General features: G+C 36.2%; 1 protein-coding gene across 2 annotated transcripts; it reads left to right on the forward strand.

Annotated features, from left to right (window-relative positions):
* LOC127799636 (nucleolar complex-associated protein 3) lies at positions 1–25,830 on the forward strand. Of its 2 annotated transcripts, XM_052333843.1 has the most exons (13): positions 2–442; positions 3,399–3,568; positions 3,665–3,876; positions 5,095–5,303; positions 5,404–5,506; positions 5,595–5,758; positions 12,278–12,416; positions 22,031–22,207; positions 22,295–22,431; positions 23,759–24,088; positions 24,524–24,663; positions 24,770–24,867; positions 25,009–25,830. In XM_052333843.1, exons 1-13 carry the CDS (start codon positions 288–290, stop codon positions 25,513–25,515), a joined length of 2,541 nt encoding a protein of 846 aa, XP_052189803.1. In that variant the 5' UTR covers positions 2–287; the 3' UTR covers positions 25,516–25,830. The 2 variants fall into 2 exon arrangements, with proteins under 2 accessions (XP_052189804.1, XP_052189803.1); XM_052333844.1 differs by lacking the exon at positions 23,759–24,088 and having other exon boundaries at positions 1–442.

The following is a 25,830-nucleotide window of genomic DNA, read 5'->3' on the forward strand; positions in this document are numbered from 1 at the left end:
ATTTTTGATTTTCTTTTGAAAACTCGTAAACCCCCCCCCCCTCTCTCTCTCTCTCTCTCTGTGCGTACGCGTCTGCTGAAAGGAAGCCGCAGCTAATAGATGATGTGAAGAGAGAAGAAGATAGGCCAGGCCTTCTACAGCATCTTCCTGCATTCGCTAGCCATTGTCAGAGAAGAAGCTTGACCTACCAGAGGTTGCCGGTTCAGTACCTATCTGTATCTTCTGCCGTTTGTGTTCTTTGATTTGGGTGTAAACCCTAGGGTTGTTTGGTCGATTGTGCGCGTTCAATGGGGAAGAAGCAGAAGATAGTGCTGCCGCCGGAGCTTCCGCCGGAGGTTTCTGAGGAAGAAATCGAAGTATCTGACGAGGACGTGCAGTTTGTGGTTCAGAATCCGGAGTACGCTAGCGGAGTTTCTAACTTAGACACTCATTCAATTACCAGGTAATGTTTATTCATTCATTTTTTCTTTATCGAGACTATTGACTTTGTATTACATTTAAATTCTGGAGTTTTCCACTGCTATCCAATCAATATATCGAAACGGAAGCTCAGTAACACTTGCAGCGGCATGACACTTTATTTAAGTCTATGTAATATGGATGGAAGCGCACAACTTCTATCTAGAATCTACCTAATAATAATTGATTTGTAAAAAGTAACATGTACCACATAGAAGTTGGGTCAGTGTGAAACTCATTATACAGTTACTGTTGTTACTCAAGGTTGGATTTCCGAAGGTCCTCTTGTTATGATGGAAAATAGGTTTTCCGACTAATTTTGAGTATTTAACCTTTATGCACTGAAGTCCGTCTTTAAAATAATTGGGCTCTTTGGCACTAAAAAAATGTTTCCTAAGAATTAAGCAAATAAGGATCACCAAGTGTTACTAAAAGTGGTTATACTTATGTATATATACTTATATTTTAAAGTTTGTAGATATAGTTAAAATTTATTTTAGAAGGGTCTTTTATTAAAAACCAATGAGATGGTGACCTGTGCGATGCACGGGATGTATCGTCATTAATTAATTTTGAGAAAATTTTTTTGTAATAGAAATAAGAATTAATTGAATGATTTTAATACAAGCAAAATAAATGATGACCAAATAGGGAATTAACTGTCAGTTGATAAACCTCAACCTTTTTATTTTTTATTGAGCAAGAAAACTAAAAACTAATAATAAGATCTATTAAATACTAAATGAAGGAAAAAGACTCAATTAGATAAATATATAGTTTGTGTGTGGTACAACCTAATTGACTTGCAGGCTAGTAAAAAAACAAAATAGTATAGCACTCAAATCTATGTTGAGTTGTTGAAAATTTCTTTAAAAATGACATTGGTTGCACTGTAAGATATTTGTCTATCTGTATTACAAACCAATAGTTTCAAGTCAATTTTACTTTTAACTCTAGAGATGGAATGCATGAGTTATTATATTGCTTGGATGTTATTGTCAAATGCACTAACAAGATTAGTGTACATAATAATATGTTTGGTTTCTAGATCATTTGTAAAACATGCACATAACTTGGTAATTTGGAAAGTGTGAATGATACCTAACAAATGGAAGAAAAAGAAAAGCATGGATAATTAAACACCTATAATTTGGGATACTCATGGAGTTACTAATTTAAATAAAATATGAAATTGAAATTAAACAATATTATGCATGGATAATATTATTTTTTATCATTATTTTTGTTTGGTGTATGGACTTTTAAAATAATTGGGCTCTTTGGCACTAAAAGAGTGTTTTCTAAGAATTAAGCAAATAAGGATCAGTTTTCAAACTGTTGCTAATAGTGGTTATATGTATGTAAGTATACTTATATTTTTAAGTTTGTAGATATAGTTAAAATTTATTTTTAAAAACCAACGTTTTGAAACCCAAACAAGGTTATTTTACCATAAATGGAAGAAGGTCAAGTGTCAATGGTCATATTGAGGTTGAACCAGAATTTATTTTTTTTAAATAAATAAATAATAATTAGAACTTGGATATAAAAAATAAAAAATAATAAAATTCATCCCACAATACTATAATAAATTTAAAAATTTATTAAGTAACATTATACTACAATTGGAAAAGTCCATACAATAGTATTAACATGAGTTAGGATTAAAAAAAAAAAAAAAGGATCACATATCTAAATTACAAATTGACCATGATATTCAAATTACATGTCATTATAAATATTTTCATTGTGTTGTCATTCTTTATTTGGAATAGGATTTGAACCGTCTAACTTATAAATAATCCAAAGAGTTGACATCAATTCCTTTAAGGTATTCCAAATTATTGTTATTCTCTAACATTTTTAAAAATAAAATACAAAAATGTGAAGTAAAGGCTGGTTGAACTGGGTCGGTTCATGTGATTTTCATTTCAACTGGTGGGGTCACCAGTTGACTGGCTTGCCTTTTGCTTTCAACAAGACCACTTCCTAGTTTTCCTGGTTGAACCGGCTTGTCTGGTTTGGCTCTATTAATACTAGTAAAAACTTCATTTTGAGTATGTTATGGTCCCAAGTTTGTTATACGGCAATGTACTTGAACTTCAAGGAAATGATTAATTGAAAGATTGTGTTTATGTGTTTTTCTATCCTTATGATCTACTTTTCAATTTATAGATAACTGCAAACAGGAGCTTATTGTAGAGAACTCTTTGATCTCTGAGTTTAAGGAACTCAACCTTGAAGGAATTTCGACTTAATACCTTCATTAACTTCCCCTCCTTTTTTGAGTATAACTGAATTCAAAAAATACTTCCATATTTATAGTACACATGGAGATTGTTGAATTGTTAACCACCATTTGATCTAAAAACTTAAGCTGTTAGATAGAGAGTTAACTTTATCCTTTATATTATCATTTTTACTCTCAACACACCCTCTCATGTGTGGCCAAGTTTAACTCCATAACTGATCTAAACATGTGTAACAATTTAAATATTTGGTTAGATATGGGGTTTGAACTTAGGAATTTTGCCTGTTTTGATACCATGTTGAATTGTTAACCATTTGATCTAAAAGTTTAACCTGTTAGATAGAGGGTTAATTTTATCTTTTATATTATCATTTTTACTCTTAACAGAGATTACATAGCAAAGTGAAACTGACTTAAAAAATTGAAACTAAAAAAAAACTGCCATAAAAAAACTGAAATTATACTGAAAATTGAACTGCCATAACAGAGTATCTACCCCTTTCTAAGAATGGTACAATTCTTATTAAATTCAAATTTTATGGATGTTTACAAATATCTATATGTGCATGCATTGAGTTTTGGTTGTCATATCATTTTTCTTTCCATAGCTTATATATGGTCTAACAAAGGGTTTCCCATAAAAGAAGATTCTCATCCTCAACTGATTAATGCCATTCTTTTTGCAAAGGCATGTTACTCGTGTTGCTGATGTAAAAGAAGATGCTTTGGAGTCTCTATATGAAAAGAGGTTCAAAAAGAAGTTGATAGAGGAAAAAAATGAGGAAAATGGCCTTGAAGTTGATCGTGTAGATGCACTTCCAGTGAAGACTTTGGATGGAAAACTTTACTACAGGACAGGTGGGTTGTTCTTATGTTTCAATATTTGCACCTGTCATTTGCATTACCTTTATTATAGGAAAATTAACATATTTTGTATTTGTTATTTCAATGCAGTGCCAAAGATGTCACAAAAGTCTGAAAATGCAACCAGTAGAGACCAGGACATTGTTAACAATGAAGCTGATGGTGTAGATAAAAGTTTAGTGAAGTTCACAAAAGCAGAAAAACGGGCAAAGCTAAAAAAGATGAGGAAAGAGGCGAAAAAGCAAGCCAAAAATATGGCTGAAGAAGAGGAAGTGCAACAAAACCCTCAAGCTGCAGTGTTGGTATTTATCCAAATGAACCTTGTTGGTAATGATGCTTTTTTGTTAAATTGGGACAATGTCCACATGCATACATAACAAATACACATTGTGATTTATCAAAAAACAAGGTGTGATTTGAACACTAAAAGGCTTGAACATGCTGAACAGCCCATAAGAGACTAAAGGCTTGAACATAATCACTAAAAGTCTATGGTAATGCTAATGTGCTTGAGTTATTTGTAATATATACTTTTTTTCTTTAATCTTCTTCGACTTTTAAACTTGATGGATCAATACGTATTAATCTTGAGATGTTATGCTATGTTAATATTTGCCTCTGGGAAGATGGTCTAATATTTTGTAGCAAAAGAGGGTGGCTTTGTTTGGAGAAAGTTAGTAATGGAATGGAAAAGAGTAGAATGGAATACGAAATATTTTCTTGTCATTTGAGAGAGTATGGGATGGAAAGTAATGTAAAATGTTTCTCCTTGTTTGGGAGTACTATGGAAATGGATTGAATTGAAGGATATTAAATGTCAAATAACCGTTAATATCCTTTTAATGGAAAGATTGTTATTAACTTTAGAGTAGATTTCACCTTTTAAACACTATTAAGGTTAATGTTGCCAACACACAACATTAAGTTCCATCCATTCTCTCCCAATTCGGGGGAGACAAAAAGTAGGTTTTTGGAGGGCAAGGGATGGATTCCATCCGTTTCCATTCCATTTCATTATTATTTTCTCTCTTCCAGACAAGGAAAACCCTCTTGTATCTATTTTTTATTCCACCCCTCTCTCTCAGATGCAATGGGAGTGGGAGATCACTGAGGATAGAGATGGCTGAAGGTTTAGAACTCATGCAGCTGACCCTACCTAGTTAGATTAAGGCTTGTGATTGTTGTGAATAATTCTTACAGTTGACAAGCCAAAAAAAAAAAAAGGAATAATTCTTGCAGTTTGAGTACCAAAAAACTTCCCTTTGTTTTGTTTTTTCCTCATTATAGTATGGAGATGCGTAAACCGCCTAATCCATTGTGTTCATTGCTTGGGCCATTATAAGGACATTGATTGAAATATTGTTTTGCAGGTAGTTTCACTATTTTATGGTCTGTCTTTATCAACTCTGACCTTTGTATTCCTTTTTGTATAGTGTTCTCTTCCGGCAGCCAAAAATGTTCTCTTCAAGCCTTTTTGTGGTTATTGCATATGGCATAAAGTTAGTATTTCTTTTGTACAGGCTGAGGTGGAAAAAGAACTCACAGCTGAAGAAGCCAATGAAAGTAAAAAGTTTAAACTTGCTGAACTTGGAACAGACCTGCTTACGGATCCAGAATCCAACATTAAATCCCTTAAAGAGATGCTGGAGATCTCTAAAGATGCGGATCACACTATAGCAGTTCTTGGACTGAAGTCTTTATTGGCTGTTTTCAAAGACATTATTCCTGGGTAAACTATTTTGTTTCATTTTGTAATGTTTCTATTGCAGTGTTCTGTCTTTGAGTTATTGTCTCAGTCCTTCTGACTCATTTTTGAATGTGTGCTACAGTTATCGCGTTAGGCTGCCCACTGAGAAGGAGCAGCAAATGGTTGTTTCAAAAGCTGTTAAGAAAATGCGGTATTATGAATCCACCCTCCTATCCGTTTACAAGGTTTGAATTGTCATTTTGTGAATGGCCTGTTAATTTTGATTTGAACTTTATACTCTGTTTTGATGTTTTTCGTAATGTACATGAGCAGGCCTATTTGCAGAGGTTAATAGCCTTGGAAAAGAATGCCTCATTTCATCGTGTGGCTATTCGCTGTATCTGCACTTTATTAGATGCAGTTCCCCACTTCAACTTTCGTGAGAGCCTGTTGGCTGCTGTTATTAAGAACATAAGTTCCCCAGATGAAGTTATAAGGTTCTGATCTGATCTTTATCCTTTATGTGTCAATTTCATTATGAGATACAAAAAGATGGAGAAAATTGCTGAAGAACCGCTTTATTGCAATGTTGACTGTAGCTTTAAAGTTCAATTTGATGCATAGGATTTATGAATCTGGTTTGTGTCCTGAATTTATATGTTATCAGTTTGGATTATCTTCCAACTATCAGAGCCATTATGGTCTCAACATTTAATATATCAATAATTCGGGCTGAAGTTAAGCTGGCATTTTTTCTTTTATATGGTGAATAATATTATGTGGTTGGGGATAAACAGGTTACGGTTGTGATATAGGGTCTGTCAATTTGTTCTCCTATGTTTGCAGATAATGAAATGTCTTTACCATATACGGGCATTTCCTCAACTGAATTCCTTTTCTGTTGCTAGATTAACTTGGATTCTTTAGTGTTCATTATTTTTCTCAGATAAAAAGGAGAACCTCACATCAGAATTTGTGGGGGTGGATGGTATAGTCCCATTCAAACACTCCAACTTTGGAACCAAAAAAACTTGTGAGCATTTGCAACATCTTTATCCCGCTTCTTGCAATGCCAAATTTACCTTCAACTTCAGACCGTCTCTGTAGTTTCTCTGCTAGACTTGTTCCAGCTGGAGAAGAATGGATGTCTGACAATATACTTTGTTGTTTTCTATTATACTGACATCATATAGGTAAGGCTGCAAATAGTGAACCCATAAGAGGCTTTATTACGATTTCCATCTCTTATTCCTTGGTATTTTCTACCCCACGTCCTCGTGATTTTTTCACAACTTGCATTCTTTACCATAGCTCAAGTGTTAGGACCCTAGGATGTATATAGCTTATAGTAGGGTTGAGTGTGGCAAATTATCCCTTAGGAGGAGTAGTTAATTCTGTTAAGTTGTTAGCAGTAGTTATTTTGCTGCTTGTATTTTCTGTTAAACTGTTGAAATAGCTATATAAAGCTACTAGGGCTGTCGTAGATGCATTATTCAGAAATATATCAATTGAATCTTTGGATTTTCTCTCTTCAAATTCTCTCCCTCTCAGATTTGTCTCTTTCTCTCCCTCAACTTCTCTTCCTCTCTTTCTCCCTCTCGATTCTCTTTTGTTAAAGTTTGCACTAAGTTAGTCCTACAACATATAACATCTATAGAAGAGAGTTCAAGCAAGAGGAAGCTTGGAAACACAAGGTAGTTAGTTCTTTTAACGGTAACTACCAGGTTTGTTGTCATTGTAATAACCACTTCTATCCTTTATAAATAGACAGCTGGTTTGAGTTGTTTCTATATCTTCAGTAATCGTGTACGAGTGAGAAAAGCCTAGAGATTAGATTTTGTAATCTCTGAGAGATAGCTCATTCAAGAGTTGTGAGTGTGTACCGATAAGATAGTGAATCGTGCCCTTTGCCCTTTTTCAATCTTGATGTAGGGTCGTTAAGAAATTAGTGATTTGAACCAGGATAATTTTCGGTCTCCTGTGTTCTATTTTCTTTGTTCAAAGTTTTGTGGTGTGTGTTTGAGATTGTGGATCGTGTGGGACGCTCAAGTCCTCAACATCTTTGATTCTCCCTCTCAATCTCCCTGTTTCTTCCGCCTCCTATTTTTCCCTCTCTTTCTCTAATTTTGCCCTAATTCTTCCTAAAATCTACCCTAATTCTTTGCTTTAACCCTAGGATCTTAACAATTTGGTATCAGAGCCTTGCTATCCTCGAAAGCTGATTGCAAGCGAATTTTGAAGAAGCTGCAACTAGGGTGATCAATTTCAAGAGGTGGAATCGGATCTATCGCGTAACACTTCATTTCAATTGAAAATTGAAGATCGTTGACTAGTTAGGCGATTGATTCTAACTAGTTAGAAATTCTTGTTTGACTTTTGAAGGCGAGCAGGCCAGGTGATTCCGACGACTCCTAGAGTAGTTCTAGTTGATAAGAATTTGCAGACGAGCAGGCCAAGCGATTTCGATTGGAAGTCTGATGACTCATAGAAGCAAGTTCTGGAGCAGATTCAACTTGTTCCATGACGCTCGACTTTGCCTGCTCTTGATTTCGATTTGACTATTGAAGACGAAACAACAAGTTGATTTGGGGTTGCTTTCTGAGACTGTTGCAATGTGTGTTCAAGAAGGTGGCCTCAGTTGTGGAGACAGGCATCTTTAGTACATTCTACAAAGTCGAGCCAGGCGATTTTTGATCACCTCTCGGTTTGAATTGAAAGGCGACACAAAGCTATCGCCCCTCGATAGTTTATTGTTAGAAATTGGGAACACTGGCAGCCTTTAAATCACCCAAGAAACCACTCAAACACCTCACAACACACTCACAGCTCACCCGACCAACATACCACAACACAACCATATACTAAAGAACAAAAATTTAACGCAAGAACAGAACAAGAAATGAAAACATCAAACCACACAAGGAGACAAAGATTATCCTGGTTCAGGCAGACTTGAACCAGCCCTACATCCAGCCTTCAAACCCGAGCACAGCCTCTTTATTTGATAGATGATCAGTACAACAACTCCCCTCTTTCTCTCTCACGATACAAGCCTCTCCCAAGAATGTACAAAGACTACTTACACACACATATAGCCTTCCACTCTCAAAGCTCTCATGAAAAACAGAAAGAGAACATGTGGCCTCTTAACCCCTAGCCCTCACTGCCCTATTTATAGACAACAGTGAAATTTCCTAGGCACATAATTGATATTTACAGTTTGACCCTCAAACTTTGAACTAATTACACTTGAGGCCCAATGCCTATCAACTAACCATTTAACCGCATATAAACAACTGCACAAAATACTATCACTAACTCAGACAATCTTCAACATTTATGTCTGGTGGTTTCTTTGTTGATTAATTTCCGGCGAATCTACGCTGTTGATTTCTGATGCAGTGAATTCCAAATCGACTTAAAAGTAGAGACTCGAAATTTGATTTGAGTATAGGAAATAGTTGATTCTCGGAATTTGATTCCGATGCAAGGGGGTTGATTGTTAGTTGATAACTGAGGCTTGGAATTTGAAGGCGAGTATGGGAAACGGTAGTGGTAAGCGAGTTCAACAGATCTAGGCCGATTCCTCAATTCTAAGTATCCTAGTGGTGGAATTCAAAAGACCAATCCGATTGAATTCCTAAATCTACTACAAAGTAATGATCCTCAACTATTGTGTTGTAATTTTTGACGCTGATCCACTATCGCTACATGGTGAAAACAGCGAATTAGTGAAGTGGATACAGAAGAGAAGCAATTTCAGAGGCAGATTCCTCTGACTTCTCCTTCTCGTTAATTTCTAACACTTTAAGCTGCTCATTTCTGTCGATTCTAGGCGACTTCTAAGATTGTGTCAGCAGAGTTCCTGTTCCTTGGCCTTCAACTTGTATTGCTTGTGAGATTTTTGCCATGGCTGATAGCGTACGCATGAAAAAATTCTAGTCTCAACTATAGTAGAAGAATGCTATAGTTTTAGTTGGATACAATAGAAATCATGAGGAGTTAAGTCAGAATCATGAGACATAGGAAAAGAAATTTGATAATGAGTTTAGTCAAATGCATGAGGAAATAGGCAGTGTGATACGTGAAATGCGTGAGGAAATAGGTAGTGTGATAAGTGAGCAGCTGGAGGATTTCATGATAACAATCGCTAGATAGAATCATGTTTGACTACTTGCTTGTTTGCTTTCTAGAGAATATTTTGATCCACTTATGATAAGGGAGGGACCATATCCTGTGATTGGTAGAAATCCTCGAAGAAATGGAGACGTTGTTAATGAAGCATTGTAATCTCAGGACTTCCTTTAAATGAAACAATTTAAGGAGAACTCAAGATTATGGAAAGTTGATTCATTGCTTACCTTCGATTTTGAGTAGAAGTATTCTGATTTAAGCAGTATTGACAAGGAGGATGACTCAATATTAGAGATGATATTGGTGGTGAAATTCATTCTCCAAAGGAAAACTATAAGGATCAGGTTGTTTGGACAGAAGATCCAAAGGAACAACTTGATTCCTTTGAAAAAGAAGCTTCTGAAGAGGATATTTGAGATGATATTATTGGAAGTTTGGATGATCAAGAGGTGATTGATTCAGTCAATCAATTCCCAGAAATGAAAGAAGATAATAGAGAACTTTTGAAGATAGAGATAATAAGATTTGGATCTTTTGAAGTTGAAATCGATTCAATCTTTTACCACAAGCAATTGAGTGAAGGCACCAGTTGCAGTTGTCAAAACTAATGATGTGCCTAGTGAGAGGTTCCAAGAGGAAAATAAGGAACTATTAGGCAGAGTGGTAGAGAAAGGAAAGTTTATTACATCATCCTTGGTGCCGAGTCCATTGTCTAAGGGACCGGCTAATGTCCTAGTTTGGGACCTTGGAAGGAATGGTTATGGTAGAGGAGGTCCTCAAAATATTGTTCTTTTGCCTATGGCTTCTTTGCTCTTGGTCCAGGAGGAGGCTACGAGAAGGTCTCCTGTTTGTTTTGATCTGTACATTAATTCTCTCCTTGATGAACAAATTCAAAGTTTCAAAGTAGAAATTGCTACTTTAAGTTGCAGGAATTCATCCTCAGCTGAGATATCTGCCAATGTTGTGAAGGTGTGTGGATTTGATAAGGAAATATGGAGACAACATGTAATTGGAGGACAACTATGGAAAAGAACTGAAGCAGGCTTTACGATTGGAAACAAGGTTTTACATGAGTTGGACAATTCAATTTCTCAAGGAAGGTTATGGTATTTTGTGCCAGTAAAGCAAAATACTGTTCTGGAGATGCAAGAGATCATGGCTTCAACAAGTAAATCTCTAATGAGATTTCAGCTAAGTGAAATAGCTGAAGAAGCCAAAAGTTCTGCTGTGGAGAACAAGAGAACAAAGCTCCTGCTGCTTTCTTTGTTCTTACTCCAGCTGGCCAATTAGGATTTCTGTCTACTGTATTAAAGGATGGATTGACGATTGGAATTGGTGTTGTAGCAACTCCGAGTTCTGATGCTCTTAGACAGCTTTTGTCTGAGCATCTGAAGCGAGTCTACATTTCTCAATTGCTTTATTTGAAGGTTATGGTAGATATTTTTGCAGTAGAGAATGGCAGTTGGTCTGTTCAAAATCCATTACTGTAGTTATGGATGGTCTGACAACCTTACTTGTATAAGATGGTGATGAACTATTAAAGGAAGTCTGACACAGTTAGTCAATCCTCTGGACTCCAAACAGCCAACATCAAAGGAGCTGTGATGGGGAAAATTTGTGTGAATAGCGGTTGGCATGTTTCAGCTGCTAACTTTTACAAACAGAGAGTGATCGATTCTGGTTTTGTCCTAGTCGATGATTACAAGAGAGCTATTGAGAACTTGTTATGCTTACAGAGGTTTTTCAAAATTTCTCCATCCAAGCTGTGGAAGAGAAGGAAAAAAGAGCGAAGATTGGGAAGCTGTAGCGTTCCTAAGCTATTTACAGCATTGCTGCTCCATCTCTCTAAGAGTTGTCTTGTGAGGTCTTGGATTTCTTGAGAACATGAAATATTTCAAGGCGGGAGGAAATGTCAAGATACTAGGATGTATAATAGCTTACAATAGGGTTGAGTGTAACAGATTATCCCTCAGGAGTAGTTAATTCTGTTAAGTTGTTAGCAGTAGTTATTTTGCTGCTTGTATTTATGTTAAGTTGTTGAAGTAGCTATATAAAGCTACTAGGGCTGTTGTAGATGCATTATTCAGAAATATATCAATCGAATCTTCTGATTTTCTCTCTCCAAACTCTCTCTCCCTCTCGGATCTGTCTCTTTCTCTCCCTCAGCTTCTCTTCCTCTCTTTCTCCCTCCCGATCCTCTCTGATTCTCCCTCTCGATCTCCCTGTTTCTTTCACTTGCTTTTGTTTTTCCCTCTCTTTCTCTAATTCTGCCCTAATTCTTCCTAAAATCTGCCCTAATTCTCTGCTGAAACCCTAGGTGAACCCTAGGATCGTAACATCAAGCTAAACCATGTCCTGCCATCTGTAGATGCATTCTCATTGGCAGTGTATCAACACTCCTTTAATTACTTATGAAGACTTAATGCCCCTCTGCAGTATTTTCTAAAGTTATTTTTATTACCTTTTCTTCATGTTTATTCCTAACTTTTTCCTGATGTATGGAATCCCCTGTCCTTTCCTATTCAATTTCTTCCCCTCTAATCCATCTCCTATAAGTAAGGTTAATTGGTCATTTGATGGGGTTTAAATTGTTCCCTTCTACATTGTATTGTGGCTTAGTGGGAAAATCAGAAAAAATAAAAGATGGCTTTTCCACAATGTAGCTGGTATAGAACTCTACAGGGACATGAGGTTCAATTACCAGATCAAGCTATTCATTCCCTTTTGAAGATGGTACTTAGGTTGTGTTCTAATTCTCTTGGCTGTTAATTTCCCTTTCCCCCTTGGATTATATCCTATAAAAAGGGTAGAAATACCTGGTGCCATTATTGTGAGCATGATGACTTTTTCTTCAGATAACAATGTTTTCCATTTGTTTACAGGAAGTTATGTTCTCAGGCTGTTAAGTCACTTTTTACCAGTGAGGGGAAGCATGGTGGTGAGGCTACTGTGGAGGCAGTTAAATTGATAGCAGAATATGTAAAAGCTCACGAGTGCCAGTTACATCCTGATTCCATTGAGGTATCAGATTTCTTGTTTGGTTGCTTTTATATGAATGTTCTTGTCTCTTTTTTGCGATTTAGACTCCAGATTCTGTCTCTGCGTCATTTAGGTTTGCTAGTTTATTGTTGAAAGGAGTCTAAGAAGATGAGCATTCCTGACTCATTCCATTTTATGTTTGCTTTGAAGAACATTTTGATCTCCTGATTGCTTGCTTCTATTTCCTTATTGTATATTTGTATTATCCTTCTATTTGCTAATTCATGTGTGCATGTGTGGGTTTGCACCTTTTGCATCATTGTTCTACTAAAACTTTTTGTGCTGGTGTGTGGTGCAATGGTCAAATTTGGAAAGCCCTTTCTTGTGACTGCAGATAATAATACTATATATATGTTTGCTATGTTTGAGCTTTGAGGTATATTTCAGTACTTTTTCATTATAACCAGAGCAGATGCTTATAGTATCTGCTCTACTTAAGGTTACATTTGGATGGAGGTATTTCAAATGATGCCTTCTGGAATTTTGAATTTGAAATGCCTTATGAAATGCTTGCATTTCAAATTGTTATTTAAAATGACATTCTTTGAAATGTAATTGTTTTGAATTTGAAATGCCTTATGAAATGCTTGCATTTCAAATTGTTATTTAAAATGACATTCTTTGAAATGTAATTGTTTGGATTAACTATTATACGGGAGAATTTCAAATTCAATCACTCTAATATATATATATATATATGTATATGTGTTTGCGTATATGTAAATACATTCATATTATACATATGTTGCCAAACCCATATTTTTGCCCCCTGTACTTTCACGTTTTTTTTCGTGTGGTCACATGAACTTTTCATTGTTTCGATTATACCTCTGTACTTGCATTTTCAAGTCAATTTAATCCTTGTATTTTGACATTTTTTTTCATGTGGTAATCCAAACTTTTCATTGTTTTGAATTACACTCTTTTACCTGCATTTTCGAACCAATTTAACTATTGTACTTTGACGTGTAAAAAAAAAAAAAAAGGTAATGTGAAATGAGTTAGCACTTTGGGCAGGAACTTTGGTTGATTTGTTAAGTTGGAAACATTATCAGCATCTGTCTTCTTTCGTTCTCGTATTCTCTTACTTTCTTCACCAAACATATTATGATCCTTTGGACATGATCAAGAAAGGAAGCATCAACCCATTGAAAGAAATTGCAAGCACCATACAACATATCCAACCTTTATCCCACTATGTGAGGTCGGCTACATGAATTCTAGACTTTCATGTATTTCTGTCTTTTGTCATATCTTCATTTAGATCCATATACTTCATATCAAACTTTAATGTTTCTCCCAAAGTTTTCTTAGGTCTGCCTCTACCCCTTTTTTTGACTAATTGTGATGCGGTCACCAGTCAAGACTCGGCCCAAGGCCGACCCAACCAAACTGGAACAGTATCACCAAAATAATAGTGCCATAATGTTATTTTAATATTTCTTAAGTTTTAGAATTCTACTTGATTTAGGATTTTACTTCATGTTTCTACTTGATTTAGGATTCTACTTCATGTTAGATTAGGGTTTTGTTTTTTATTAGGATTGTAGTTAATTTTTATTTATGATTTATTTTTATTAGGATTCTAGTTGGATTTGTTTTCCAAATATTAGATGGATTTGGATTAGCCAAATACTATAAATATGCATAGAACCTAGGGTTTGTAATCAAGTTTTCTTAATACAAGTTTCAGCAACCTATTTGGGTTTTCTTAGCAAAACAGTCTTGTTTTTGCGTCTTCTTGAAAGCCAAAGATTCGGCCATTGAAGTTTTCTCTTTCAAGGGTTTATTTTGATGTATTTTTTTCACACACGCGCTACACGCTGCGTCAGGTGGTATCAGAGCGATTCATCAACCAATCAGATGGCCAATCTTGAAAGTAAACCGTAGCAACCAGCCTCATGACAGTAATCGGGGGCTGCCTGTGGTTTGGAGAGCAATCGAAGAACAACAAGAAATAACTCGTACAATGGAGCAACAATTGGAGCGAATCCGCAACCAATTGGACGTTTTACAACGAGTTAAGGATAATCGGAACCGGACTAATGGTGTGAATCAAGCCAGCTATGTTAAACCGGGAAGACCAACCATTAATTCTGTCTTCATTAATCCTAGAAGACCAATGATGGATGATAGCGACGATGAGGATGATCTTGGTCATATGATAGCCAACCCTAGTGGTAAAGGGGTTAGGAGGAATGCGCACCAACACAACCATTGGGAAAACGATAAGTATAAACTAAAGAATGGCTTTTCGATAAGTTTGGAGCTTGATTTCGAAGATTATGTTGTCCCAGCAACCTCAACGTCTACAAACTCAGGTCTGATTTATGCTGCTAACATGACAGAAACTCCAAGGTTATTGACTCATATTTGGGTATTTTTCAGTCTTAAGGGCTCAGACATTGCTTCACAACCCAATGATGGTGGCGTTTCTTCTTATCGACTTGTGACTGTAAAGGAGATGGAGGTCATGGTAGTAAATCCTTCTACAGTTTATTCAAGCTCTGGCATGGTTGAATCGAAGACAATAAGAACATATTCACCTTTGCGATTACAAAAGCAAGATGGTCACAGGGGTCTCTTTGTTGATAGGGGTGTTGGATCTCCCAGGCTAGTTAACTCAGCTGCTGCTATAACTGATCAAGTGCTTACACCAGAGGAGGATTCAAGCATCAATATTTTAAATGATGGAGAGACTACTAGTAGTCATGGAATACGCCTTTATTCGAAACAGTAGCAAAAGAATGCTTCTCCAGGTAAGAAAAATCTACAGATGAATTCGAAAGCTGTTGAGGAGTCAAAATCAAGAAAGCTGATGAGAGGAGAATAACCTGTGATAAGATTTACCAAATTAGAGAAGTGCTCAAGATGGAATGTTCAACATCTTCAATCTAACAGTAATAATACAATGGAGGTAGAGGGTAACAAACATGGCAATGGCTGGACCCATGCCAACGCAGATATGGCTGAGAAGGGGAGGAATGTCTTTGCTCATGTTCCCTTAGCAGAAAAGTTCAAGCGGTTCAGGAAGATGTCAAACAAAAGTTGCACAAATAAAAAGTATAAGGCGACAACTAACAAGCATAGGAAGCACAAAGTATTTGAGATTGGAGATGAAGTCATGATATTCTTGAAGAAGGAACGGATTCCAGCAAGACAACAGAACAAGCTCAAGCCAAAGAAGTATGATCCTTACAAGATTACAAAGAAGATAAATGATAATGCTTATGTTGTGGATTTGCCTAATCATATAGGTATTTCCAAACATTCAATGTGGCTAATCTCTCTTTGTACTTACCGGATGTGGATTTGTTCAAATAGGATCAAAATTCGAGGTCGAATTTTTTCTCAAGTGAAGGTGAATGATGCGGTCACCAATCAAGACTCGGCCCAAGGCCGACCCAACCAAACTGGAACAGTATCACCAAAATAATAGTGCCATAATGTTATTTTAATACTTCTTAAGTTTTAGAATTCTACTTGATTTAGGATTCTAATTCATGTTTTTACTTGATTTAGGATTCTAATTCATGATTCTACTTCATGTTTCTACTTGATTTAGGATTCTACTTCATGTTAGATTAGGGTTTTATTTTTATTAGGATTCTAGTTAACTTTTATTTATGATTTATTTCTATTAGGATTCTAGTTGGATTTTGTTTTCCAAATATTAGATGGATTTGGATTAGCCAAATACTATAAATATGCCTAGAACCTAGAGTTTGTAATCAAGTTTTCTCAATACAAATTTCAGCAACCTATTTAGGTTTTCTTAGCAAAACAGTCTTGTTTTTGCGTCTTCTTGAAAGCCAAAGCTTCGGTCATTGAAGTTTTCTCTTTCAAGGGTTTATTTTGGTGTGTTTTTTTCACACACGCGCTACACGGTGCGTCAAATTGTTCCATTTCATCAACTCTCCTCACAGGAGCGTCTCTTGGTCTCCTTCTCACATGACCAAACCATCTTAGTCTATTCTCTCTCATCTTCTCCTCGATTGGCACTACTCCTACCTTATTACGAATAACTTCATTTCTAATTTTATCTTTTCTTGTATGGCCGCACATCCATCTTAACATCCTCATCTCCGCTACGCTCGTCTTTTGCTCATGTTGGTATTTGACTGCCCAACATTCTAAGTCATATAACAAGACTGGTCTTATAGCTATCCTATAGAATTTTCCTTTTAGTTTTAATGGGATTTTACCATCACATAACACCCCCGATGCATTTCTCCATTTTAGCCAACCTGCCTTAATTCTATGTGTGACATCCTCGTGAATTTCTCCATCTTTTTGAATCATTGATCCCAAATATCGAAAATGGTCTTTTCTTTGTAAGATTTGGTCCTCCAATTTTATTATAACATCCTCCACTCTTGCATTCTTATTAAATTTACATTCCATATATTCTGTTTTCTTTCTACTTAATTTAAATCCCTTAAATTCTAAATTGTTTATCCACAACTCAAGGTTAGTGTTCACTCATTCTTTTGTTTCATCCACCAACACTATGTCGTCTGCGAAGAGTATACACCATGGCACCTCTGTCTGGATATCTTTAGTGAGTTCATCCATTACTAAGGCAAATAAGTATGGATTTAGTGCAGAACCTTGATGCAGTCTTATTGTAATTTTAAGCGGTTCAGTGTCCTCTCCGTATGTTCTGATCCTTGTCTCTGCACCGTGATACATGTCCTTAAGGGCTTGTATATAGGCTATTTGGACTCATTTCTTCTCTAAAACCCTCCATAATACTTTTCTAGGGACTCTATCATAGGCCTTTTTCTAGATCTATAAACACCATATGTAGGTCATTTTGATGATTTCGATACCTTTCCATTAGGTGCCTCAGTAGGTATATAGTTTTCATTGTTGACCTACCAAGCATGAAACCAAACTGATTTTTCGATACCTCTATTTCTTTTTTGAGCCTCTGCTATATTACTCTCTCCCAAAGTTTCATGGTATGGCTCATTAACTTAATTCCTCTGTAGTTTTCACAGTTTTGAACATCTCCTTTGTTCTTGTATATAGGAACCAAAGTACTCTTCCTCCACTCATCTGGCATCTTTTTTGTTTTAAGGATCGCGTTAAATAATTTCGTTAGTCAGGAGATGTCCTCTTCTCTCATGCATTTCCATGTTTCTATTGGTATATTATCCGGTCCCATCGCCTTATGATTTTTCATCTTTTTTAATGCTTGCCTTATTTCATTTGAACTTATGCGTCGATGAAATGTATATCTCACGTCCCCTTCGGAATTACTAAGATGTCCCAACCTAACTCTTGTGTCGCCACCATCAGTGAATAATTTTGTGAAATACTCCTTCCATCTCTCCTTAATCGCTCCCTCATTCACTAATACATTTTGATTTTCATCTTTTATGCATTTCACTTGATTTAAATACCTTGTTTTTCTTTCTCTTGTTTTAGCTAATTTATATATATCCCTTTCTCCATCTTTTGTATCAAGTCGTTTATGTAGATTCTCATATGCTTTTGACCTTGCTTCACTAACAGCTCTTTTTGCTGCATTTTTTGCTTCTTTATAATTTTTTTAATTTTCTTCATTGTTGTATTGATATACTGCCTTATAGCAAGTTTTCTTATTTTTAATTTTCAATTGTACTTCTTTATTCCACCACTAAGACTCCTTAAGATTAGGGGCTCTACCATTTGTCTTTCCAATGACTACCTTTGCCGTGCTTTTTAGGGCATTAGCCATTTCTCTCCACGAACCACATTCCAGTTCCCGTGCACCAAAAAATAGTGCTTTGGCATCTTGAAACACCATAGAATGTGTTACAATTCACTTAAGACTAGATCTAGACTAAAGAGAATGGTAGAGAGATGTTGCAGTGATGGGTTTTGTTGTGTTGTCTTCGAGTTGTGGTGCCATCCTAACTAAACAAAAAATATCAAGTGGGAGATGGAGGAAGGGAGAGAGATGTTGATAAGAGAAGGAAGAAAGGGTGTTTGGGGAAGAGAAAAGGGGAGTGGGGTAAAAGAGGAAAGAAAAAGGGAGTGGGAAAGGGAGAATAATGGCCTGAAAGAGAAAAGGAATGTCGGGCGAAAAAGAAAAAAGGGTGGAGGGGAAAGGAAGGTGGCTACTGCAAGAGGGATGGTAAAAGCTTTTGGTAATATTTTCTTTTCTAAGGGCTAAAAAAATTGGTGGGCTTAGTTATAATGGAGAAAAATGTAAAAATTATTTTAGTGGAACAACACCAAATATATAACTTTATATAAGTTATTATAATGGAAAAAATAAAATTTATTTTTTGGAAGAAAGGAGATAAGCCTAAAATTAAGTAGGAAATAAAGAAAGACAAATTAGCAATAAAATAAGAAAAACAATGCAACTCCCCCTATAAGGTTTGTGTATTGGAATGGCACCACACACCTAAGGGAGGGAGGGGTGAATTGGGTGTTTAATAATTTTTCCAGTGTTGTAAAAGTTTTCAAGAAAAATATGAAACAGTAAGAAAAAATGTAGAAATCATAGTATGCAAATGACATAAGAATTTAGAGTGGTTCAGCTCAACTCAATCTACATCCACTATCCTAGCTCCCCTAGAGATTTTGAAATCCAATATAAAACTATTAGGTTGCAAACCACAACCTTTTACTCCAACTAGCAAACCTTTCTAGTTCTTCTAGCTCAACCCGCTATGAAATGTAAATAAAGATAATGAGAACAACCACTCTCAAAAACACACCACTCTCTAAGTTAACAAGCTAATACAAGGCTTTTGAAAATAATTTACAATGACAGAAATCGCCTTGACATAAAATGAGAGTGAAAGATAAAGCACAAGAATGCTTTGAGAATGTATAATGTGAAACTTGAAGGCCCAAATTTCAATCTCTCTCTTTAAGCTTCAAATCTTCTTCTATTTATAGGTTTTGTTGCCCCTTCTGGAAGATATAGCTGTCAGAGACAAAAAAATTGAGAAATCCGACCTGTAGAGATCAAGTATAATTAGCCGTTGAAGGTTTTGTGACAAAATCAATCGGCTGATTTTCAAAACTTTAATTGGGTTTGTCGACAATTTTTAAAAAATCGTCGACAATTCGTATTACTTTTGACTGGAAATGATGCAATAACCATCGACAGCAAGCAACTGAGAGCGTGCCAAAAGAACAATTGACAGTTTATAAAAATCGGTTGATAGTTTTTACTTTAAAGATTATATAAAGGTGGAGATATAAGAACTAGTCGACAGTCTTAAACATATGGTCGACAATTTTTATAGGTGAGTTTGACATTTGACTTTAAATGAATATTTCAAAACTCTTTTATTAAAGTTTTGTGAAAACAATGATCATCATCAAAATTAATACAACACCCCCCACCAAGAAAAAGACAAGACCCAAAATGTTCTCAAAAATAGTTTCTGAATGTATATTATATGTTTTGGAGGCATTCCACGTTGGCAAATCAAAGAAGCCTACCCCCCTTGTACCATGTTTCGTGAAAAATGACTACCACATCCCTATACCACGTTCCATGTATCAAGTGTTTCACAAATCGGGTAACTATGTGCCAAACATTGGATTTGGGATTTTGAATCCCAAATCCCACATGATGTGGTTGCATGACCCCATCCAAACACAACCTAAATGAATTCTTAAGCTATGCTACCAATACTGAAATGACTCTTTGCATAATTTCATGTTGAGTAGCTTTGACTTTGTTATGAGATGAAAGTTATAGGAAGAAGCTGTATTTTTAAACTCCATCCGTGTTAAGACTAATTGATGATGATCCCCCCCCCCCCCCCCCCCCCCGCGCACCCAACAAAAAAAGAAAAAAGAAACAATGCGACTTTGTGGTCCTTGGTACTGTCTATTGTTTGACCGTTTGAGCTTCAAGAGGGTTTTTCCAACTCAAGACACTGGTATAAGTGTTATTCCTTGAAAAAGCTAGATGACAGTGTGTTTCCCAGGGTGGATAATAATGTCATTAAGTTTCATCCCATTGAACATGTTATATCTTTCCACCTTTTAACCATCTTGCATCCTTGCTAGCCACATGCCCTCTAAAACTGACTGATTTTAGTGGTGGCAGATGTGTTAGGAGGTTAATAATTTGGTTTTATGATTATATGCTGGAGAGTGAACAACTTTGTTCTTTTTGGCTAGGAACTTGGTTATCTATCACATAATTTGTTAAGAAAGAAGCATTGTCGAAATTTTGTTGCAAATATGGGAAGCAACTTGACATGAATATTTCAATTCTTTTAGTTGTGATATGCCTTCAGTGGATCATCAAGGTGTATGTGTGTTTGAATATTCATAACATGTAGTTTTCAAGTTTAAAAGAGCATTTTAGAGGTCATTTTAGGAAAAGAAAAACATATTGTGTTGTAGTTTGCATCGAGTTTAAGCCTTAGAAGAAACCAGTGAAGTCCATAGTATCAAGTGGCAGAATATTCTAAGTATAGTTATGTACTTATGTATGGGGGTTATAACAGGAAATGTGTAGTCTTTTATTTCCCTTGTAACATCTGCCCAAAATGTCTATAAATAAAAGACATATGGCAGCCATTTGGGGCGATCATTCATTCTAATGTGCAAGTGCAGTGTGTGAGAGAAAAGCTAGAAGAAAGATAGACTTTGTAATCTTCAAGATTGACTGTAATCGTGTGTATGTGTGAGAGGGGCTCTTGTGTACTGGTTTCGTTCATTCTAGTGGATTACTCTTGGATCGAAGAGGCTGGATGTAGGGTTGCTTTTAAGCAATTCGAACCAGGATTAACTTGCGCGTGTTCACTTGTGTGGTTTGGTTGTTTCTATTTCATTTAAATTCTGTTCTTGCATTTCAGTTTATTATTTCTATTGTTGTTTCTAATTCCAACTAAGAGTGAGAGAGATTGGCATTGAATTGAGATGATCCTAGTGCTCCTAATCTTAATTTATTGAAGCTTTAATCCATTGGTTGACAAATATATTGAAATGCTATAATGCACGGAAACTTCTTGGGGGTGTCGTTCCGGCGTTTTCAAAACGTTTTTGTTTCTAAAATGCAAAGAAACGTTTCAGGGCTACTTTTACAATTTTCGAAACTTTTCGTGACTATTTTGTGATATTAAGAAAATATAAAAAATATGTTTTCGATTTGGAAACTCATTTTTATCCACAAATAGAGATAAAAAAATTTCCGTCTCTAACTTAAAATTTTTAATTTTTTCTATAATTTGTTTCCAAAATTTGTTTGAATGCATTATAGAATTTTTGTTTATTTTTAGATTGAATAACTATTTTTTATAATTTTCTATATTAAAAATTATATTTACAAAAAGCCTCCTATATTTTTTTTCTTTACGCGTTCCCCCCGCATATCCATTTCTTACTTTTTTGAAAAATGGCATTTTCCAATTTCTTACTTGTTTGTCTGGAGTGGTGTTGGATGCATATTCTGAAGTACTTTTTTGGAGAAAGGTCTGATGTAGCTACATATGTACATCTATGAACTGAACCCAAGATTAATGAGTCAATGCAATATTCTAACAAGTATTACGACTATCAAGCTTTCCTTGTAATTTATTTTATTTTCATTTGTGGTATTCACTACTTCTTTCTTGATGCTTTCTCAGGTTTTCTTGTCTTTGTCATTTGATGAGGATCTTAGAAGGAATGAAATGGAGAATGTGGATAACAAAATGAAAAACAAGAAAAATAAAAAGAGAAAGAATTTTGAGGAGCCTAGTCAATTGCAACAGAATGACAAAAAGAAAAGTCGAAAGGAATTAATGTCAAAAACAAGAGACGAGGTATTATATACCCCAGAAATATTGATGTCTTTTTATAGGTTACTTTCTGTTCATTGCTTGTCACAAGGTTCTTAATGTATTGCGTAGGTTAATGCTGACTTTAAGGCTGCTTCGTTTACCCAAGATGCCATGGAACGGAGAAGGATGCAGACTGAGACACTTTCTGCTGTATTTCAAACATATTTTCGCATCTTGAAGCATGCTATGCAGTTGACTGCAGCAAGGTATCTATCAGCATTACATTTATTTATTTCTTGGGGGGGCAGGAGCAGAGATTAGGAATTCTTTAGGGTGTTAAGTGTAGGCACATTGGACATAAATATTACGAACATGGACAAACCTAATTACAATAATTGAGTATAAAATAAAAAGGTTTTTTTTTTTTTTTTTGGTGGAGAGGGGGGTTGGGGGGGCGTTGTTTAGGAAGCTTTAAGTGACCAGAGTATGTGCAAATGTTTATACCTTGAATTTATAACTATGGAGGTTATGAGGGAAGGGGAGGTGGGGAAGGAAGCAAATGGAGTCTTCCTTCTATATCTAGACTAAGTAATTTTCACAAGAGATTTTACAAGTGTCTTACTGAACTGCTGGAATTGATATGAGACTACCTTTCAAAGTTTCCAATTGAACTAGCTAGATCTGGATCTGCTGAACCTGAGGCATAAGGAAAGAAGCAAGGTTGGGTGCTCTATTTCTTCTTGCTTGTGGCATAATATGTAGTACAGTTAGCTGAACATAAAGCCAATCAAAGTGAAACTTGCCCCTTTCCTTTGAATGGTAGGAGCTAAAATCCGGCTACGTTGGGGTAGACCCAGGGGAGAGCTATAAATTATTGGGCCATTTTCTAAAATCCTGCTGTGTATACACACTCATACCGCGCCAGCCAGGGTAGTGGTCGAAGATGGTATGGGGAGACATTTTGATACTAAGTGGTGGTATTTGAAATCCTATCTCCTGAATTCTATGTTTCTTTTAGTCCCATTCTCAGGGGAAGTACACAGGTCCACTGGAGTTTAGTAGTATCGATTCTAGGGCCTTCTCTCTTATTTCTTATATGAGGGTGCTTTTGACAGATTTGTCTGCTGGGATTAGGGATGTGCTACTGTGTTCCTAACTCTGTGTCAATGTTTTACTAGAAATTCAAATTGGGGTCCCTTTTGTGCTTGTTTTGTCTGTTTAATTCTCTACGAGAAATGCTTCTGCTTGGAGAGAGGACACACAAGGAGGATTTACCTGGATAATCGCTTCTTTGACTGAACAAAGTATGTGCCAGAGAAAAATAAAAGAATAAGAACTGAAAAGTATGAAATAAATAATCAATAAATTACAATAAGGAAGATAATAAAATGAAGAACATATTTCTGCCCCAGGACGTGGCATCCCCTCAAGCAGTCTCCCTCTCCTATTTTTCATTACTTGGCATAGTGTTGATAGATTCTTGCTAATCTGTAAAGCACTTCTTGCATTCATTCAAAAAGCAAGGGCCCAGTGTTATCTTCTTATCCTTTCGTTTTATCTCTTCTGCTTAATTTGGCTTCTTCTTTTGGTTAGCTCTGAAGGGATTTCAGGTTCTTCAGCTGGCACATCTGATGGTCACCCTTTGCTTGCACCTTGCCTAAAGGGAATTGGAAAATTCTCTCATCTAATTGACTTAGACTTTATGGGGGATCTGAGAAATTATCTACGGAAACTTGCTGGAGGAGGTAGCAACTCAACTAGTTCTTCAGAGAAAAGTTTGAGACAACTGACAGTCTCTGAAAGGCTGCAATGTTGCAGTGTGGCTTTTAAAGTGATGAGGAACAATCTAGATGCCTTAAATGTTGATTTACAGGACTTCTTTGTTCAGCTTTACAGTATTATATTGGAGTACAGACCAGGAAGGTTGGTAGCCATGCTTTCTAATATCTACTCCATGCCGTTGTTTATGCTATTTAGTAGCCAGTTCAATATTTTCTGCATTGAATCCAAAGGTCAGTTTTTGTGCCACTAATAACCTTGTATGCAATGCATTGCTTCTAGGCTATTTAAACAGGCCAGAGGTCTAGAATTCATGTAGCCTGCCATGCTTAGTGGGATTAAGACTTGTCCTTCTTCTTGTTGTATTCCTTAGCAGTATTTGAATGAATTTTGTTTTTGGTTGCTCTCTCTCTCTCTGGTGTGCAATATAGTCTTCATTCTTTTACTCTCTTCATTTACCTTTGGAGATGTCCTATATTCTATCTGTACATTGGAGCTGACATTTTAAAACAGTTAAATAATATTTTTCACTGCATTGTGCATGGGTGGTTATACCTTTCCCATGTGTTTGTGAAGCAGGGATCAGGGTGAAGTGTTGGCTGAAACTCTAAAGATAATGTTGTGTGATGATAGACAACATGACATGCAGCGTACTGCTGCATTCGTAAAGCGTTTGGCTACCTTCTCTTTATGCTTTGGATCTGCTGAGTCCATGGCTGGTATCCTATGCCACTAACATGCAATTTTATGCTTGCCAATTTTTATTTGCTCATGATGGTTCTAGATGTCTTAACAGTAGTGATTCTTCTTTTTAAACTGCTGCAGCTTTGGTGACTGTAAGGCATCTTCTTCAGAAAAATGTCAAGTGTCGGAATCTGTTAGAAAATGATGCTGGAGGGGGTTCGGTTTCTGGTTCCATTGCGGTAAAGCTTTCGTGCTAATCCTGTTTGGATAGTAGAAAATTCATTGTCCCATTAAAACTGACTTTCCTATTCTTGTCATGAAGCTGGCTTCACTTGAATTTCCTGAGATCTTACTGATGAACAATTTAACTCACCATGCAGAAGTTTCAGCCTTATGCTTCGGACCCAAACCTTAGTGGAGCCCTGGCTTCGGTTCTTTGGGAACTCAACCTTCTATCTAAGCACTACCATCCAGCTGTGTTGACACTAGCATCGAACATTTCAACCATGAGCACCGCTCACAACCATGTTTATCATTCCAACATGTCACCTCAACAAGCTTTCCTGGAATCATCACTCGAACAAGAGTCATTCAACCCGAAGATTGACACAGGGAAGCTAAACAATAAAAGAAGAGGATCTGGATATGGATCTGGCAAGTCAGATTCTAATGGGATGAACCCTGGTACGACGAATTTGGGTGATGAAGGTATGGTCAGGAAGAAACTCTCGGAACATTTTTGGTTAATTCATGATATCAACAAAAATAAGCAATTAAGGGGCGAGTTGGACCGCACAACACAGTCCTTGCAATTATACGAACAGTATAAGAAGCAAAAGAAAGTGAAAAAAGATGGTTTGAAACTGAGGAAAGTGGGAAAATCGTAGCTTGCAGCGTGCTGCTGGATGAAGTTTCAAAGTGATAGAACTCAAGTCTGCGGTACTTGAAAATACTGGGGAAAACATGATAGCGCAAGGACACTCTGGAGCACAATATCTATATTCAGGGAGGCTGGTATTATGATTTCTCTTTATTGTACTTCATATTTACAGAATTTCATGAAGAGAACTGTTTGTAGTGTGGAAACCTCTATATGTAAAGCAACTCTAAGGCTGGTAATGCTTCCTCCACCTTTTGGTGGTTAAATTATCGGTCAAATTGTTCCTGCATAAAAAGATAAGAGAATATCTTTTTTGTTTGAA

The sequence above is a fragment of the Diospyros lotus genome, chromosome 4 (assembly GCF_014633365.1).
Source record: "Diospyros lotus cultivar Yz01 chromosome 4, ASM1463336v1, whole genome shotgun sequence".
In the NCBI taxonomy this organism is placed as follows: Eukaryota; Viridiplantae; Streptophyta; class Magnoliopsida; order Ericales; family Ebenaceae; genus Diospyros; species Diospyros lotus.